Genomic DNA, 20,723 nt, shown 5'->3' with positions numbered 1-20,723 from the left:
GCTTTTTCAGATCTTTCGGACGAATCTAATGGACGAAATAAGCTAGAGCAATTTACATATGAACACGACCGGGGACGAAGGATAAACATAAGCAAGACATAAATCAGGAATGGTGAGAGAACATTGTGCTTGGTACATTTTTATCTTCAAACTAAACTTGGGTCTTCAGCCGACAAAGTTTAAATCCCGTCTGGCTAGTGCGCTTCCCATAATGTGAACGCGTTAGGTCAGTAGGCGTACAGTAGGTGTCTTGTGTGGCTGTGTGAACACATTCAATCTCATGAGCGTTTACACTACAAAAGCTATTGTGTTTTCAACTACCTCTGGAAGTGGTTGAAAGAGGACAAACTAAAAACGTTTTAGACTCCGTTTACACCTGTGTTTAGCGTCGTCCACTTGTGATTCGATCAACCTAACTGCATCTTAATACCAGGTGTAAACAGTCTAAATGCCCTTTCACACTGGATGCGTAACGAAAAAGCGAATAGTTCGTGTGCGAATAGTTCGCATCAAAACCCATCACATGAGTCGCGTAAACACGGTCTCTATCTCTATTTTTGACGATTAGCTTTCTATCCCAAATGTAGTTTAGCCTGCTAGCCTACACTGCACAGGACTATACAACATCTAAAACATACTCACAGTCGTGATAACCGAGTTGGTTGGCAATGCTACGCCACACAATCATTGTCCTTGTAGTATATGATTGGCTGAAGTCTTTTCTGTCGCCGCAAAAGGAAAAAAAATCGACATCGAAACGAATAAAAAAAAAGTAGTTTTTTCGCCGCAGCACATTCGCGTTCGGTGTGAAAGCACTCATTACACAAACAGCTGATCAAAAAATAAAACCATCGCGCGAATTATTCGTGCGTAAAAAATGCGTCCAGTGTGAAAGGGCCTTTAGTAGTATAAAGAACATTTTAATAATCTAAAGAACCTTTTGTGGAATGGAAAGTTTCTATGGATATTAAAGGTTCTTCATTTCTTTATTCTTTATTAGTGTAAATGAGTTTGAGGCTACAACTTTTAATCTACTGAGCTACAAATACTTTTAATCAACAAATACTGACTTTGCATAGGCCTTTTCCAGCAGAGCGCTCCAAAACTCAGAGCCCTCGGCGGAGTGGACGAACAGCAACTCTCCTTTTCTTGCAGGTAGACGGTCATCAATGACCACGTCCACCCACTCACCGTACTGCCAGAACTGAAGAGACAATGGACATATGTGGGCAATGGAACATTTGGCAAACGTCTTCATGGAAAATGCCCATAAAAAAGCAAAATCAGTCGTAATGTTTTTGGTTTGTTGGCTTTTATGTGACGAGAGGCTATTAACCTGGAAATGAAATATTCCAGCGTAGCCTCCGTCAAAAGTCTGATCAGATGGGACGACGCGGCTGAAGACGTCCTGGTTCAGGGTGAGAGAAGCGATGGCAGCTAGAAGCCAACAGTCACCTGGAAAACCAATAGGGAGATGTGATATAATTTGCCTATTATTCCTGCTCCTCCTACACACCTTGCAAACTCATTTGCATCACAGACATTTTCTTTATAGCCAGTATGTGGAATCGATTCACCAAATGCAACATGAATGTGATTCTTATCAGTCCCAAATAATTTCAGATAGAGTGGACAACTGACATGTTTGTTTGTGGAAAAAACCCGTGGCGTTTGATCCAAGATAGGAAAAAAAGCACAAAAGTGTTTGGGTTGTATGGAATAAAGCAGGTTTGGACAGGTTGTTTATGTGTTTGTTTGGGATTTAGAGTTGCAACCTAGACAAAAAGGTTTAGCTTTTTCCATATTCTTAAATTGGAATTCTGTTCCATTCCACAGATTCTACTGAGCCTGGTAGTTATTTTCATTTCAGAATAGTTCTGAATCGTAGATATGTAATTAATATAATTCCAAGATATGAGAAAAATGGATCATATTGAATTAGTGTGTTAAAACAGGGTGTTTCCCTGTGCAAATCTGATGATTTTCAAACTCCCTCAACCAGAAAAAATGCTTTTGTGTCTTCTGATGGCCCCTCTATATGGGGCGGTTCTATACATGATCTTTTGTTATCAACATTTCTAAAGTTTCAGCAGCTCAACAATAGGCTAATATTACAGGTTAATGGACTCACCCAAAGCACCCTGGCAGATGTCAGTTCTGGTCGCTCCTGCACTAATGAACGTTGGGTTGGACGTCAGTTGCTGGATGACAAAACATGCATTTCAGAAACATGAATCACAGGTTTACCTTAACAAGAGATGAGTTAATTGCTGAATCAACATGATCAAACACATGGCTCCATACAAGAGGAAACAAAATAGGGCCAAGTAATGGGGTAGAAAACTTTGCTTAAATAACATAGAACTCAGAAGGAGCTAGATATTTTGTGGTTATTTTAATATTTGCTTTGTCATTTTTATTACAATAACATGAGTCACAGGGTTGGATGGTTAAGCAGTCAACTCTAAAATTTGTGTAAAAAATTGACAGTGAAAATTAAATTATTTTGTCCTCCTACCAAATGTAAGTGTTATGAATGTTCTATAAGGGGGCAAGTCATAACAGGGTTGAAAAATGTTGGATATAGGCAAATATTAGCTTTTTCGTTTGTTATTAATTAAATTGTTTTAATTTTAATTATTACAAATTTGTTAAAAAAATTATATAACACTGAATTTCAGTCCAACAGTTTGTCAAAATTATTATATTTTTGTATGATTTTAAATGTTGAATACTATCAAGGTCAGAGCACTGGGCAGCCATTTTGCTGTGGCGCCCGGGGAGCGATTGGGGGTTAGGTGACTTGCTCAAGGGCACCTCAGTCATTTCCAACCAGTATTGAGAATCGAACCCGCGGACTGACTCTCTAACCATTAGGCCATGATATTTATTCTAAAAATTGTTTGAATACATTTATACGTCCTCTGGGGGAAAAAAGCTGTGAGTCTAACTGACACCATTCTTGAATACAACAATAACCATCCATCATCCCAGCTGTAAGGATCATATTTACTCTAATTGACTCTAAAAGGTCTTCTGGCAACCAGTAATGCATAACGCGGCTCACAAAGCAGTGCATGCACAATTTAAAATGATCTTGGGTGAACATATCTTCCTATAATTTGCTGGTCTGTCTGGCTCTGAAGCAGGTTTGTCAGGTTCAGACTAACAGTGGCTGGCTTTACATGGTCATTAGTGTAGACATTTTGTTCTTTCATGGCTGTCTGGATGGTTTTTGAAAATACATTGATGTGTATTTGTTTTTCTGAAATCACATTCATCTTTCAGTACAATGATCTGACTGACCTATAATAATGGACAAGTGAAGCTTCCTGTTCATAGTGCCTCAAAAAAACTAATGATGGTGAACACACCCAGATATTTACCAAACACAGAACAACTCATCTAAAACAAGATGAGCAAGGTGTGATGGCCTTGAGCAAAACAGTAAGAAAAGTAGTCTAAGTTGAGATTTGAACTTGGTTTGAGAAGAATGTCCATTATGTGATACTATGGGTATGAATAGCCCACTTCAAACATGCAAATAAGGGAAATGTCCATGCCAAAGATATCAAAACATGGAATAGCTATAGGTTTAACCAATGCAATTTCAGTATTATTATTATTATTAAACATTTTAAATATAAAAGGATTGTATTACCCACCTTTGGTCTCAGCCACTCAACCCCGCGCACTTTAGAAGAGTTTGGTCCCAGTTCGTTGAACCCGAGAGCAGATGGAATGGCTTCAAACATGTCATCCTGAAATAAGCGTCCGCACTCCAGACACTCGCGCTTGAGCGCCTCGTAGTCCTGGTTGAGGAATTTGACCGCTTGAGCGTTGGTACCGATGCCCGCTGCTCGAGCCCTGTTTTGCTGGAGCTTCGCCGCAATTCCTGACATCTCTGCTCGTCCGTCAAAACAAACAGTGAAAACACACGCACACCTCAGCTCACAACGCGTTTGGAGAGGGCGTAGCCAGGGACGTCCCTACTGCCTTTCGTCAGTATAGGGAACAAGTGCAATAAAAGGACACATGTTCTATTGGGCTATTATAAAAAAAAAAAAAAAAAAAAAAAAAAACTTTGGTAGCAATTTATTTTACAGTCCTGTTCCCCATGTACATATTATATTACAGTAACTGGGTAACTATTATGGAAGCTTTTCAGAATAAAACATTTTAAAAGATAATTGCGACTTTATATCTCACAATTGCGAGTTTACATCTCGCAATTCTGACTTTATTTCTCAGAATTGCGAGATATAAAGTCAGAATTGCGTGAAATAAAGTCGCAATTGCGAGATATAAAGTTAGAAATGCGTGTTATAAAGTCAGAATTCTGACTTTTTTTCTCGCAATTTCGACTTTATTTCACGCAATTCTGACTTTATAACACGCAATTGCGAGTTTATATCTCGCAATTCTGACATCTTTTCTCAGTGAGTTATAAACTCAAAATTGTGAGATATAGGCCTAAAGTCAAATTCAAAATAAAGTCAAAGGGGAAAAAAAGACGGACTTTTTTTTTTTTTACCACAGAATAGAATAGTTTATATCTCACAATTCTGACTTTATAACACGCAATTGCGACTTTATATCATGCAACTCTGACTTTAAATCTCACAATTGCGACTTTATTTCTCACAATTCTGACTTTATATAGCCTATCGCAATTCTGAGAAAAAAAGTCACAATTCTGACTTGATATATCGCAATTGTGAGAAAAAAAGTCAGAATTGTGAGATAAAAAGTCGCAATTATTATTATTTATTTATTATTCAGTGGCGGAAACAAGCTTCCATAAACTAACAACCCTAAACTTATAACCTTTACCAAGTTACCTTATGTTAACCAGTAGTAGCCTTACTGTAAGTGCACATACTGTAAACTAAAGTGCAACCAAAACATTTATATTGTTTACTAGCATGGGCTGTATATGATTTCAGTAGATACTGTAGTCTACATTTATTTAGCCTATTATCGGCTTAACTATTAGGTTACCTAAACATAATTTACAACCTTCCCCTTTTCATTGATGAACGCATATCAAACATGTGATACTTTTAACACATGGGTCAAAGGAAAATGCAAAACAAATGTTGTATTAATAACAGAATTAAAAAAGTATCATATTATACAATTCTAGCCATATGATTTATCCAGTTATGATTTAAAAAAACATAAACATTTCATATAGCCTACTTGGGAATTTTGCGGACTGCAAGACAATTCTGCATGTTTTAAATGTTTTCAAGATTATTTTGGAAATATTTAGAAACCTGGGGCCCGTTCTTCGTACGTCGCTAACTCACTATAGCTGGATTTGATTGTTGGTGATTTGGCATGATCTTGGATTGTTTGGTTCTTCAACGCTCATCCTGGACTTGCTGTCATAGCAACATGTGCGCAAACTTAAACCTGCTCGGGAGCAGGCTTATTTCATGTAAACAGGATTAGATCCCAGCTTTATAAGAGGAGGTGATACAGGAAGTCCAGCGCAGCGCGATAGTGCACTTTCTTTCTGAGATAGCCTATATATTTTTTTCTCGTGATTCGTGAAATTGTCGTTTTTTGTCGCTTTTATGTTTAAAAAAGTTTTTTTTAGTTTTTTGTGGCATTTCCAAGCCACTTAAGACCCAATCTTGTAAAGCAGTTTTTTTTTTTAGGCTCTCATAATTTTTTATGAAGATCATACAATCATGACTATGCCGATTGCTTGTGTCACTCAGGCTTCACTAACGTTATTGGTACCATATAGACTGCCATCAAGGCCTCAATGAAGGGGATTATGTGACCAGAAAGGGGATTCACAATGTGCAGCCCAGTTACTATTGTGATTCTTAATATTCCAGATTAGTAATATTATATCAAATTAAAAAAGGCAGTTGACTAAAATCTTCCATATCACAAATGTGAAAGCAAAATGGTCAGGATCTGTGCATGACTTTTCAGAGATTCACATTTATCCACATTATTTGAAAGTGGTAAGGAAAGTTCCACAATTAAATATCAAGCTCACTGTATTACATACACTTATGCTGATCCTAACAGAACTGCATTTTTTCATAGGTGAGTATGACATGTTCCTGCCTGCAGACAGGTGTTTTATGACCCCATTCCCTGACCCAAACCAGTTACAATGCAGCTAGCCAGGACAAGGGCACACAATGAAATTAACTGGCTAACTAAAGGGAAGATTTCAGTGTCTGAAAAGTCTGAGGGTTGCACACCTGACAGGGCCTGTGACATTGTTGCATGTGCCGTATTACACAACATTGGCAAAAAAAAAAAAAAAAAAAAAAAAAACACTTTTCATTAAATGTTTAATAAAAGACAAATATGCTTAGTTCCTTGAGTTTTATTTCAATTGTTCTTTGTAAAGAAAAGCCAGTGGTCAAGTGCCTGCAACAAGAGATAGACACATGCCTCATGCAACAAATAAAAAGGAAAAGTTGGATACATTGCCCACCTGTTGGCCTATGTCTCCTCTGTGTGTGCAGACTCTTCTGTAGGCCTTTCTGTAGATGTAGAATCCTGCAACTTATATTGCAGCCATGAAGCATACAAGTATAAATGAAGTAAAGTTATTTATGCACTTGCAGGTAGGCTAGTTCCTCCATATGATAGTTATCTGAGAGGGTTTATTCACTGTCCAGTGCAATGGAAACAAATGGACATTACAAAGTCTTATACTTTCTTTCCTTTGGAAAGTTAGAAAATGTCCACTTACTGCACATATTTCAGCCACCACTTTCTTAGGAACAGATACAAGTGTTGGTGTATTATGTAAAAGTGCAAAAGAGGAAAACACATTGTCATTACAATGAACTACACTGGGGAAAAATGTGATCAATAACTCATGGCAAAATATTTTTACATTTATATAAGTTTATCAGTTTTCACTTTCACAAGTCAAAGCAATTCATCATTACTCAAGATTTAGGCTTGTTTTTAAGATTTAAGATTTAAGATTTAACAGTTGAAATGACTAGGCTATACGGCCTTAATTTAGCAAAAATGCTTTTACAGTGTAGGCTACTAAGATCTTTTCTATTTTTTTTCTCAGCCTTTTTCTTGGTTGCTTTTATAATCAGACAACCATTTATTTAACAGTGCCTTTTATAAAAGTGTGTTTTGTACTTCACTTTCATTTGTTCCCATGTTCTAGTATGGTGACTGACATTACAATGCACAAAGTAATTATGCAATTATTAAAATACAGAAATATAGGCTATTAAGTGATAAAAACATCTAACATGGCCACTTCTAACGGATTTAAATTGTCTGCTACTTTTTGCCAGCCCTCTCTCCTGGCTTTTGCAGACTTTGAGGTGTTCCCTGGCGTTTAAATTAAACATTAACATTCCGAATAAACCTCGACTATTAGTTCTTGCTCTGCTGAGGAGAAAAACTGAGCGCGCTCTTTGGCCACTCTGAACAGCCAATAGCAGCGTTGCTGATCAATGTTTTTACTATCGATACATATCCCATTTTAACCAGCGCATGAACGCGCAATTATCTCAGATAACTCAATCCAGCGATACTAATCATATCCGGCAAGTGTGTTCGAAGAACCGAGTTAGCCAGATCATGATTCGCACGATGATATCATCTTGGATGTGTCATTTGATCTCGGATGTAATAAGCAACGTACGAAGAACGGGCCCCTGAGGGTTGTTCCAAAAGACGCTTAGAAAAGCGGGGATTAAACTCAAAAACCGGACTTGAATGAGCCTAACAAATAAATTGGGGCTAAAGTGGTTCCATAAAAGGTAATTGAAGTTCACGCAATCTCACTAATTTGATCCAGGTTTATCAAGTCTAGATAATTGCGTGTGCGCGCGTTTCTGAAGCAGCCCTAGAGGTCGATCGTGGATCAAATCGATCCACCATCAAACAGCGTATATTTTGTGCTTTTTTATGCGTTTGTGACATGTTTTTTTCCCCCTCAGTGCAAAACTTACATTTTACAGTTATACTCTCCATCTGTAAATGTTAGAAAGTCATGCAAATGTATCCATTTTGCTGTTAATCTTCATATTAAACGAGCGCTGCTGCGCGCATGCGTGCCATATAGGAGCGCAATAATTCTGACTAAAATCTACATTTTGCTTGGAAAATTAATATGCGATATTTTATAACACTAGAAATATCTTCTAATTATAATAATTTATCTCTAGGATGTTGGATAAGTTGCAGTGAACTTCTAGCGAACAGAAGTACTTCAGTGAACAGAAGTAGCCTATAATTCAGGGAAGTTTATTTTAAGAAACTAAATATATAAAGATACAAAATGTAGTTTTGGGTATAGGACCTATGCTACTTAACAAAGATGACGTATACTTATTTAGAATGCTGAGAATTACAGCTTTTAATGCAATAATTTTTAGCGCAATTTTCCACCGGACGAATTGCGATTGTTAACTCATGATTTCTGTTCTGTGCGTCTGTGCGCACCAATCTTGCACTTCTATCTACTCCTCAACCAGACCACCTAGAGACTTCGGGTTTTCGGCATTATGTTAAGGAAGGTCTAATCTCGGGAACGCACAAAAAAAATCCAGGAAAAGATTTACTATCTCTTAGTGTTGTGATCCCATGACGTCAGCAAATTGCGCTAAAACACTCACTGAGTTTTTACTTGTTTTGGAGAAAGCAAGAATCTCCAGTTTTAAATGAGTAGATTTAGTTTCTAAAGTACATTATGGAGAGGATAACATGAAATTAAGAGCAAATGTATACATTTTGAAAAGATTTGTGCAACTCTAAAATCAAAGAATATTCCATAAAATAAAGGAATATATATTAGCCTACATTAACTACATTTTTATATAACCCTCCCTCCCTTTTATTTCTAGTTATTTGTTATTTTATTTATTGACTTATTTAATATTGAATATTTGATATTCAAATAATATTACTTGAATAACTATTAGGAATTATGTGCCATTATAAGAGTTTGATATAAATATGTGAATGTTAAATTTTTACTAATGTTTATTTATTGTTTTTTGTCTTTTCCCCCTTAAATCATATGTAAAAGTGTCTAACTATGTACTTTTTGGTTATTGTTCTAATCATGTGTTTTTTATGCTATGTATTATCACAAAAGAAAAAAGTAGAAGGAAAAATAATGAATATTTATAGGGGGAAAATGTGATGTCTTTAAAGGAACTGTCCATTTATGATTGTGTTAATGTGTTTGCATTGAAAGACACAATAAAGTACATAATATATATATATATATATATATATATATATATATATATATGCTAAAATATTTGTTATTTGGACATTAGATGTGCCTTATTTAGAATTTTAAACCTACAAGTGTATTTTTATGATAGCAATAACTGTAAAGGGACTATTTGGGTAAATCAAATGTAGGCTAATATACTGTCAATTACTAAGCTCAGATTCATCTTAACAGTTAAAATTTATCTATCTATCTATCTATCTATCTATCTATCTATCTATCTATCTATCTATCTATCTATCTATCTATCTATCTATCTATCTATCTATCTATCTATCTATCTATCTATCTATCTATCTATCTATCTAGTGTCTAATTTATAATTGTAGCCTTATTTAAGTTGATTTTCTGTATACTGTGTATTTATTTTTGGACTAATAGTGGTTAATAAAGTCCAATAATGGTATGAGAGAGTGTCAGTGGTAATATCATTGTGTTCTTGTCGGTCAGTGTTAGAGGATCTGTGTAACAGTTGAGGCTTAGCCTGCCAGTTAGCCTGCCCTGGACCAGGCTAGTTTCCCAGCATAAGTTGCCAGGGTAACTGAGTTTGAACTATTTTAAGTTTGCTTTATGAAACAGAATCCACCGACAATAAGTCTGACTAACCAAAATAAACCTGGCTTGTATTCTATTCTTGTTCTATGGAACAACCCTCAGCACACAAAAACAGTTGCTTTCACTACCACTTAAAACCAAAATAAATAGTGTTCCAACCAATCACAGACAGGGGTGGGTGTTGTGAGGTTTTCGTTTGCAGCCGTCATAGGCAGCCGTGCACGAGCGCAAAACCTCACAACACCCACCCACATATTTTGGTTTTGAGTGGTTGGTGTACCATTCAAAACCAGATTGTTTTTGTGTGCAGATCTCGGAGCCTAGGCTGCCTAGAGAGACGCGTTTTTTTTTACGGCATGCTTATGGGGCGGGCAGCTAGCGGATCGTTAGGAAAGATTAGATGAATATGATCATTTATTTTTGGGCCTGAAATCACTGATACAACCTTCAAATGTGCACCATCCTGTTTTTATTGAGAAACTGCTTCAAACGAGTCAAAAACGATTTTCAAACACCTCTGAAAAGAACCGACTCTCGAACCGACTCCCTTATGATTCGTAACAGCCGAGAGAGAAAATACAGGAGCACTCGAGCAACATAATTGCTGAAATAATGTGATGGCAGAGAAAGTGATTTCATGTCTGTACGGTAATCTCCATCGTCAAATTGATTTATAATTAAAATGTGTATAGCTTACGCGGGCATTTTCAGCTTGAATGTGAATGTCAGCAGCAATCAGTTATCAGCTAGTAGCCCACAAAAACAGTTATGCTTGATGCTGGATTTTGTCTTATAGGCTACCACCATGTAAATACCATGCATGGTATAATTCAATGCTATACCTATTAGTTTATGATTTTTACAGTAGAAACAATGTAGCCTACTATGTTATTTTGGTGGAAACTATGGTATATATTTGTAAACAGGACATAAATTCATCAAAATGAGTTACTTTGTAAACATGAAAAATTAAACAAATTGCCCATAAACCATTAACCATAAACAAATTGCATTTTGAAAGCAGTTCAGTTCTTTATTTGCTGTGTCCTCGAGTTTAATTGCAGGAAATTGACATCTTGTGAATTATGATATGTGGATTTTCAACTGAGGGCCAAGCAGAGCCACTGCAACACACAAAACAACACATCTGTAAATGATAACGCTACATTGAGAAGATAGAGAAATCAACATCCATGGTCACACTTGTGCATCACCTGCAAGATATCCAGCTCGATTTTCCCGGTCTCCTTCTTATCGAACGTTTTAAACATTTCTGTGTAGAGCACAGGTGAAAATGTTACAGTAAACCACTAATAAACAAACTTTCATAATTCCATATTGAACATTCTGGATAACCTTTAGCAAAACTTACTGAAGAGCATCTCCAGGCGAATCAGGCAGCCGACGAAGCAATCGAAGTCAATGGCGTACTGCTGATTGGCGTAACGTGAGATAATCACCTGAAGTACTTCGTTGTTCAGCTGGAACCCTGTAGAGAAAAATGCATGCATGCATTACTTCACACTATATTACGATCTATATATTATTATACTCTTTTAGAAGAAATGGATTCTTAATTCATTATCTTCAATGGTCTGTCTAACATAGACTATTACCTGCTTCCTTCACAGCATCTCTCATCTCATGCGAACTCATAGTGCCTGAGTTGTCTGTATCGCGGTTCTTAAAAATTTCCTTGTGCGGTGTAACAGAAAATCCACATTCAATTATAAACATCACTAAAAAATTAAGAATTGATCAGAACAAAAATGTTGCTCTGTGGTTGGAATGCACAATATATCTTGTCGGTTATTAGTGAAATATTATACCAAAATAAATATTATACCAAATATCTCTGAATCTTTGTCCACAGTGTGTGAAACTCCACAAGGCCAAGTTTGCCGCTGCCATCTCTCTGGACTGAGGTCAAAGGTTATAGCTGGGTTATGATGATTACATGAGTACAATGAAAGGATGCTAGTGTTGCGCACACTTAAAACATTTAGATCATCCGTGTTTAAATTCCTTAATGAGGTTCGCAAATCGCAGGTAGTTTGTGAGTTGATGAAAAGCTAACTAAATGTAAAATCAAAATGAATAAATATTTTTTAAAATAAAAACAATCAAAATAACCCTTACCAAAACTATATATTATATAAGATATAGGAAAAAGTCACCAGAGAACCGTGAACATGCGAATGTGTTGTCGAATTATTGAAATCTCAGTGGGTAGAAAATATTTAGAGTCAAAGAGGCTTGGCTGACAAAAAATATTATTAATCCCTACATTAATCCATGTAGTATCTATACATTCATATTATCTAGTGAGGTAAGGATACATCTAGCAGGCTGATAATGTGGCGACAGGTTTCCATACTGAATCCATCTGTCTTCAGATTGGTTCCTATGTGAAATACCACAAAACGTTGAAAAAAATGACCAGCACAGACTGTTGAACAAGGGGCTTTCAAATGCAAATTCAAATATATTTATATATTATATATTTATATAAATGCAAATAAAAATAGAAAAGTGTGTTTTCCTACGTTTCGAGATAACACTGTCCAGGGTCTGCTGTAGTTCAAACACAGACACCTCTGAGTCCTGCAGAGTAAATATAAGATCATGCAACTGGGAAAAATAAAATGATAATTACCCCAAACTAAAAAAAAAAAAAAATATATATATATATATAGTGCCTTACATTTCCAGCAATCTGTTTGAAAAGGTGTTTGAAATGTGGGTCCACATCACTCTCGGATATGTATTGCTGGGAAAGAAGAAAAAAATGTAAGTAAAAAATAATAATATATATGTATATAATATAATATTATGTTTGTAAATGATAAATTCACCCTTTTTATATCTGCACTGATCTCTGCATCCATCGGGCTGCAGGGACGAGAGTCAGAAATACATCCGTCATGTATTTGGGTGCAAATACACGAATGTTTAAGGAACAATTATGATTTATTGGTCAGACAAACACATATCAAGCAGATGTGTGAGTGTTACTATCCACTCTAGACAGAACAGAACCCGTGCAACATCACCACCATGTGGTCTAAAACTAGAACAGTTAGGAACTCACTTGGCACCAGCCTCTTTCTCTGTGAACACTCGCAGTATGAAGCTTCCCTTGCGGTGCGGCTCGAAAGTGGAGGGGATGATGACGTATTCACCAGGAGGCAGTTTGAAGCGCTCGCTCATCTCTCGCAGGTTGATGAAGGTGCTGCTCATTGCAATGGACCGCTGACGCAGCAGTACGTCAGGACCGAGATGAATATTGTTGCGACCCTTGAACTGCAACACAAACACGGATGAAATTATATCTGAAAACTTGTTCCATATAGGTGTATAGTGATGGAAAAAAATATAAGAAATAGTATGTTACAAAATCATATTTTAATGCTTTTGCATTCGATCACAAAGAATTGCGTTCCCCCAAGAAACTTTGCGTTCTCTCCCAAAGGATAGCGTTCCTCTGAGAAACTTTGTGTTCTTTCCTAATGGATTGCGTTCCTCTGAGAAATTTTGCGTCCTCTCCCAAAGTATAGCGTTCCTCTGAGAAACTTTGCGTTCTTTCCTAATGGATTGCGTTCCTCTGAGAAATTTTGCGTCCTCTACCAAAGGATTGTGTTCCTCTGAGAAATTTTGCGTTCTCTCCCAAAGGATAGCGTTCCTCTGAGAAATTTTGCGTTCTCTCCCAAAGGATTGTGTTCCCCGAGAAATTTTGCGTTCTCTCCCAAAGGATAGCGTTCCTCTGAGAAACTTTGCATTCTTTCCTAATGGATTGCGTTCCTCTGAGAAATTTTGCATTCTTTCCTAATGGATAGCGTTCCTCTGAGAAATTTTGCGTTCTCTCCCAAAGGATTGTGTTCCCCGAGAAATTTTGCGTTCTCTCCCAAAGGATAGCGTTCCTCTGAGAAACTTTGCGTTCTTTCCTAATGGATTGCGTTCCCCCAAGAAACTCTGCGTTCTCTCCCAAAGGATTGTGTTCCCCGAGAAATTTTGCGCTCTCTCCCAAAGGATAGCGTTCCTCTGAGAAACTTTGCGTTCTTTCCTAATGGATTGCGTTCCCCCAAGAAACTTTGCATTCTTTCCTAATGGATTGCGTTCCTCTGAGAAACTTTGCGTTCTCTCCCAAAGGATTGCGTTCCTCTGAGAAACTTTGTGTTCCCTCTCAAAGGATAGCGTTCCCCCAAGAAACTTTGCATTCTTTCCTAATGGATTGCGTTCCTCTGAGAAACTTTGCGTTCTTTCCTAATGGATTGCGTTCCCCCAAGAAACTTTGCATTCTTTCCTAATGGATTGCGTTCCTCTGAGAAACTTTGCGTTCTCTCCCAAAGGATTGCGTTCCTCTGAGAAACTTTGAGTTCCCTCTCAAAGGATAGCGTTCCCCCAAGAAACTTTGCATTCTTTCCTAATGGATTGCGTTCCTCTGAGAAACTTTGCGTTCTTTCCTAATGGATAGCGTTCCCCCAAGAAACTTTGTGTTCTTTCCTAATGGATTGCATTCCTCTGAGTAACTTTGCATTCTATCCCAAAGGATTGTGTTCCCAGAGAAACTTTGCATTCTCTCCCAATGGATTTCCCCCGAGAAACTTTGCATTCTCTCCCAATGGATTTCCCCCGAGAAACTTTGCGTTCCTTCCTAATGGATTGCGTTCCTCTGAAAAACTTGGCATCTCTCCCAAATAATTGCGTTCCCCCAAGAAACTTTGCGTTCTCTCCCAAAGAACTGCATTCCCCCAAGAAACTTTGCGTTCTCTCGCAAATAATTGCGTTCCCCCAAACTTTGCGTTCTCTCCCAAAGGATTGCTTTCCCTCAAAAAACTTTGTGTTCTCTCCCAAAAGGAGAGAGTTTTGCAAAGAACGCAAAAGCATTGAAATATTTTTTTTTCTCCCATTTAATTTTTTATCATCACCATGCCCCTTCAGGGGCTCCGTAGTATCGTATAAATGAAAGAATGACTGGTTACATTTGTGGTGTCCAGTTACTCTTATGTACAAAACATACACACCTCATCTGGAACCTGAAAAACACCAAAGAATATTATATTATTCAATGTTCAAATGCATACATTTTCACGATAAAAAAAATATTCTGTGGTAATGTTGATGGTTATGTTCATGGAAAAAAATGTGTTGTATAATGTGTTGTACAACAGTCGGGTTCTGGAAATAAAATCACATTCTCCATAGAGATTTTTTTATATATATATATATATATTTCCAGACATATGTACTATGAGCTCAGAGGTTAGTAATCAATATTTCAGAAAAAAAACCTTTAGAATTCAAACACCAGGTGAAGATCTGCACTACACATGAAGTTAAAGAGAAAGATTTTTTATTTTCAAATAGGCCTCCTTTACTGCTTCAAATAAAATTTAGTAATTTTGCGATTAATCTCGGAGCAGGTCGGTTTGGTTCATACATTTTTTAAATCTGTATGGAGAAAATGAATAGGAAAGACACTTCTAGAACCAAGACTGCTGAACATGTGGTTACAAGTTTGGTGGTACTGTTGGTTGTGAAGTTGTCTTTGGTGTTGATGGTAATGTTGTTTCCAGTTGCAATGTTATTACTGATTGTATTTAACCAGTTACCTTATAGATGGCAAAGCCAATGGTGTTCAGGTCTCGTCCAAACCGCTTGTCTTTACGACCATCTTTCTGCATTAGACCCACAAGGAAAGTGCATCCATCTTCTCCATCATAGGGATCATCATCTGCATCCTCCAGCTTGATCACAAACTGAGGGTTTGAGCAGAATGTAGCTAGAGAGGAGAAACCAAATGGTTGGACAGAGGAACAAAAACAACTTTAAAACCAAATTTGGTTTCAAGCACATGCATGTTGATTTGATATACCTGGGTTGTTCCTGCAGCCTCCTGCGGTGGAGCCCACCCTCCAGGTGCCTTCAAACTGGCTGTAGCTCCAGCGACTCACATCCTCACTTGAAAGAGTGTCTGGAGTCAGATTACAGATCTCCAACTTGGAGAACTGCTGTATGAAGTCAGAATACGCCATCCTGACAGGACGGGGAAGATTCGTCAACCAAGGTATTTGTTACGTTGTTGAGGGTTAAAAAATCTCAAGTTCTCTTACCAGAACTCTCCATCTTCAGCTGAATAATCCAGTTTAGCTTTCTCATCTGGTAGGATGCTATCCCATTCTTTTGAACTGAGGAAGAGATGGTAAACATTTTACAGGACTCTAAAGACTGATGTTGAACTAGTACGATCTGTTTAGGGAACTAACTCATCACTCCAAGGGCCTGTCCACTCCACCTGACCCCACGGGTTCCTGATACGCACCAGTTCAACCGGATTACCTTTGAAGTGAACCTGAGGTTGAGGTGACAATCATTAGATCTACTTCAAATTATTCCTATCGAATCCATATTTCAGCATCAGTGTCTGACCTCCTCTGCGGCCGTGACGGAGTAGGCATGACCCTTCACCAGCTTCAGACTCGTCACCGCCTCCGTCTCATAGGAACTGGAAATCTGCTCAATAATTAACAAATTATTTCTATTCGCTTTTCCCACATTAGAGCATTGGCACGACCATTTAAAGTGTTTGGGTTAGTAAGATTTTAAATATTTAGCCACAAGTGAGCTAACATTTGATATTTCCACTGACAAAATCCTTTTATATGAGTGAAACTAACCTATTTGCATATGTGGCAAGTATTCTTAGTAAGTCGCCTGCAGAACATCCTTGAAGCACATGCAAATTGTTCGGTCTCAAAAGAAAATTAGTCTCCAGCTTTAATCTGGATCTTCATAAATAAGGGCTTTGGGTATCTAAAGTGTGTTTAAGTATACCACAGCTCCAACAAAACATTTATCTGAATGTATTATGTATTAATCATTATTTCTTCATGCCATAGAGAAGTTATTGCAGCTCAAAATGTGTGGAATACGACTCACATCAATGGAGCAGCCAAGTAATGAGCCCAGCGTCAGGGCTTTCTGCATGATCTTAAACAGGTACGGAGAAGGTTTGCTCAGCTCATAGTTCTCAGCGATGCCTCCGGTGAAATCCTCAAAACCCTCAGTGGTCGTACCTCCCGACAGAGCTTCATATGACCCGGTTACCCTTCAAAACAAGGTAGAAATCAGAGTCACCGGTTGGAATGTCACGGATATGTGATGTTGGATGAACATTGTGTATTTTGTAGGCTGTGGTTGTAGGCAGAGTGTTTACCAAGAGTTTAAGATGACTCGTATCATGTTCAACATTGCAGTTCAGGTAAGTAGCAGGTAATTTTTGATGAATAAACACACACACTCACTTTGCATAGGCCTTCTCCAGTAGAGCGCTCCAAAACTCAGAGCCCTCGGCGGAGTGAAGAAACAGCAGCTTCCCATCTCTGGTGGGCAGCCGGTCATCAATGACCACATCCACCCATACACCGTACTGCCAGAACTGAAGAGACGAGAACAACACGTCAGTCTGACAGTGTCCCTTTAATCTGTCATTGAAATTATAATATGATCATATGGTGCATCGTAAGAAATACTTGAATGAAGTGTTGACCATTCCCCCCAGGTTTAAATTAGACTTTAAATCCCAGATCTTCAATGTGGACTCAGTCTGTTTGTATGTTCTGACCTGAAAGTGAAAGATGCCGCTATAGTCCTCCGTAAAACTCTGTCCAGGTGGAACTACACGTTCCAGAATCTCATTATCCAGAGTCAGAGATGCAATGGCTGCCAGCAACCAACAGTCACCTGCCAATGTATCATCATTAGATATTTGTTGTGCCTTGAGCAAATGATTTTATGCTAAATAACTTTCAGTGCATTAATTACAGCGATAGTCTTACAGGATCAAGCTGGTCTTCAGTGTTTTGCTCAATGAGTATCCTGGGCGTATTTGTATAGCTCAGTCCTGATGGTTCATGGATCAACCATTGTGGGATTTGAACCTACAACCTTCAAGCTTAAGTCTTTAACCACGCCCATGTTTTTTCACAACAGAAGTTGTGCAATTGTAGTGTGAGGTAACGTTAATTAGCGGTTGTTGAAGCTAGCATCATTATTAATATTGCTCCATACTTTGTTCTTATCTATACTTACCACTAACACTTGAGCATGTATTTCATCCCACATCACATCCTCCATATTTCAGTGCTTTTGCATTCGCTTGCAAAACGTTTGTGTTCTGTTGCGGATTTTACGCTCCCCCAAGAAACTTTTAATTTGCTTACACGTCTTTTGCGTTCTCTTGCAAAAATATTGCGTTCTCCAGAGAAACTTTTCATTAGCTTGTACAACTTTTGTACGGCGCCCCTTAAAGTGACATGATGATGGAAAAAAACATGTGACGGGAGGATATATGTCAAATATATGTCAATCCTTTTGCGTTCTCTAGCAAAAGTTTGCGTTCCCGTGAGAAACTGGATTTGCTAGCAAACCTTTTGAGCTCTTTGAACGTGAACTTTCTTGGGGGGGAACGCAAAAGCATTGACATACTTTTTTTCTTCCCGGCACATATTTTTTTCTACCACCATGTCCCTTTAGGTACTTTTGTGTTCTCTTGCAAAACTATCACATTCCCTGTATAACCTTGCATTCGCTGTGAATTTCTTGGGGGAACGAAAAATGCATTGAAATATAATTTTTCTTCCCATCTCTTTTTGTTTGAACAAACAAAATGGCTCTATGGTGTTAATTTATCATATTAAGAGTTTTGAATATTTGTGAAGCCGCATGTAAAGGGTTTATATTCGTTGTGTCATTGTGGTTAGCACCACACAATATGAGTCTGTGTGAGTTTGGGGTGGAGGACAGTGTACTCAAGTCAACATAAAGCAGACACACCAGAATATATCATTCAGGTAACTAAACACCTCATTTGAAATCATAATAAAAAATTAAACCGATCTTGAAATCCATATTCATTATGGTTGTTGATGCTGCACTTCAGTAATAATGTCTTCACCTGTATTGAGCACCATGTTAGTGAGAATCCTAAATGATTCATTGTATTCCTCTACAGGCCACACCCGAACACTATTGTGACCAAAAGGATCTTTTCTTACCTAAAGCTCCCTGGCAGATGTCCGTCCGCTTGGCGCCGTCCACAATGAACTCAGGGTTTGAGCACAGCTCCTTTAAAAAAGGAAAATTTGAGCATAATTACATCTGATATTGTTACGTTTTGCAATGGTACAAATGAGTTAAAATATGTTTTATTTGCTCTTAGCAAACAGCGCATTTAAAAGGTTCAGTTGATCAATTGTGTGGTTGCTGTACTCATAAAAGGAAAAAAATACAGATAAAATTGTTTGTTTATATAACAATGCAAACCAATGAGCAGGGAGTATAGTTGTTGTATCAACACACACACACACACACACACACACACGCACACACACACACACACACACACACACAAAGATCCTTCTAACACCTGAGCTGCCGTCGGTTACCATAGTGAGCGTACAGAACAATAGGCCTACATGTTTTGCATATCAGATAGCCTCTAAGCTGTAAAAATGTTTCATGTCCTATCAACATTTTTCTTTGTATTCTACTTAATATATATATATATATATATATTTTTTTTTTTTTTTTTATACACTGTAAAAAATTTCTAACCCTCCCAAATCAAAAATTTCAAGTGACCGATAACATCTAAATTTTTAAATTGGCCCAAGTGAAAATCTGTAAATTTAATTTTATAATTTACAGAATTTCACTTGGGCCAATTGAAAAATTTAGATGTTATCGGTCACTTGAAATTTTTGATTTGGGAGGGTTAGAAATTTTTTACAGTGTATTTTTTTAATTAAAATATATAGACCTATTATTGTTTTAAAATGTTTGTCATTTCTACTCTTTGAATTTCAGCTTGATTTATTAATTCAATTCAAAGTGGTTAAAAAAGTGCAACGTTTCACTTGAAGTTATTGGAATTTTTGTTTCACTTTGGTTTTATTAAAATTCAAAGGCAGCAATTAAACATACATTTTCAATTTGACCATTTTAAAAATGATTTTATTTAATAGTACCTATATTATAAATTACTAAAACTCCTCCCATTGTTCCCTGTGAATGGAAATATCACCTTAAAGACTTGAAAAAATACTCTAAATTATAACACACAAGGATGACAAAAACAATATAAAAAAATATGATTAATATATAATATTATTTAATATTGATATATTTTCAATTTACCTTACTACTCTTGAATTAACCTCACTGCTTTTTTATTTTACTCTTCTTTTTTTCTTTTAATGAAGTACCTGAGTAAAAAGTATTTTTTAAGATTCTATATAAAAGATTCTATAAAACAAATAAAGATCACAAAAACACGCCTTTATACAGTATTTGCCTAAACTCCACCTGTGCAAATAAAGCACACACACATAACTAAGCATAGACATAATGATTTTTTAACTGTATATTCTATCCCCTAAGCCTATACCCATCACAGAAAACTTTCTGCATTTCTACATTTTCGAAAAACATCATTCTGTATGATTTATGAGCTGTTTTCTTCATGGGGAACAAAAAAATTCCCCACAAGGTCAAGGATTTCAGATATTGCCATTTGTGTGGGGACATTTTCTCCCCATAATGTAGGGTTTACCTGAAACACACACACAGAGGACCTTACAGTACCTTTGGTCTCTTCCACTCCACTCCTTTGGTCTTGAAGGAGTACCGCCCGAGTTCATTGTATCCCAGAGAGTCGGATTCAGCAGGGAAGGTCGGGTCACAGAACAGGGTTCTTTTCGCCAGACATTCCCGCTTCAGGCTCTCATAGTCCTGCTTATTGAAGGGAACCGCATTCTCATTTGTTCCCACTCCTTCTCCTCTGTCCTGCCTCCTAGAAAGAACCTTTGCAATATTAGACATGCTGCCCTGTAGTCGTCCTCTAGTGCCTCTG

General features: G+C 37.3%; 1 protein-coding gene across 1 annotated transcript in view; it reads right to left on the bottom strand.

The window, feature by feature from the left end:
- Positions 1-20,723, bottom strand: part of LOC308702205 (uncharacterized protein) — a 28,895-nt gene extending 8,172 nt beyond the window's left edge. The window contains exons 1-22 of the mRNA XM_081384870.1: positions 20,456-20,723; positions 18,868-18,937; positions 17,436-17,554; positions 17,116-17,249; positions 16,751-16,919; positions 16,241-16,324; positions 16,078-16,163; positions 15,925-15,999; positions 15,687-15,847; positions 15,424-15,593; positions 14,836-14,847; positions 12,903-13,114; positions 12,667-12,703; positions 12,516-12,581; positions 12,358-12,415; positions 11,428-11,550; positions 11,184-11,300; positions 11,015-11,084; positions 3,666-3,945; positions 2,132-2,201; positions 1,337-1,455; positions 1,071-1,204 (exon numbers count right to left, since the gene is read on the bottom strand). Coding sequence (XP_081240996.1) covers positions 1,071-1,204; positions 1,337-1,455; positions 2,132-2,201; positions 3,666-3,945; positions 11,015-11,084; positions 11,184-11,300; positions 11,428-11,550; positions 12,358-12,415; positions 12,516-12,581; positions 12,667-12,703; positions 12,903-13,114; positions 14,836-14,847; positions 15,424-15,593; positions 15,687-15,847; positions 15,925-15,999; positions 16,078-16,163; positions 16,241-16,324; positions 16,751-16,919; positions 17,116-17,249; positions 17,436-17,554; positions 18,868-18,937; positions 20,456-20,692 — 2,603 coding nt within the window. The 5' untranslated portion in view covers positions 20,693-20,723. The remainder of the gene's footprint in view (positions 1-1,070; positions 1,205-1,336; positions 1,456-2,131; positions 2,202-3,665; positions 3,946-11,014; positions 11,085-11,183; positions 11,301-11,427; positions 11,551-12,357; positions 12,416-12,515; positions 12,582-12,666; positions 12,704-12,902; positions 13,115-14,835; positions 14,848-15,423; positions 15,594-15,686; positions 15,848-15,924; positions 16,000-16,077; positions 16,164-16,240; positions 16,325-16,750; positions 16,920-17,115; positions 17,250-17,435; positions 17,555-18,867; positions 18,938-20,455) is intronic.

This window comes from Scardinius erythrophthalmus (assembly GCF_964197995.2).
Source record: "Scardinius erythrophthalmus genome assembly, chromosome: 14".
NCBI lineage: Eukaryota > Metazoa > Chordata > Actinopteri > Cypriniformes > Leuciscidae > Scardinius > Scardinius erythrophthalmus.
The sequence above is the reverse complement of the archived record's forward strand: the minus strand, read 5'-3'. Positions and strand labels throughout refer to the sequence as shown.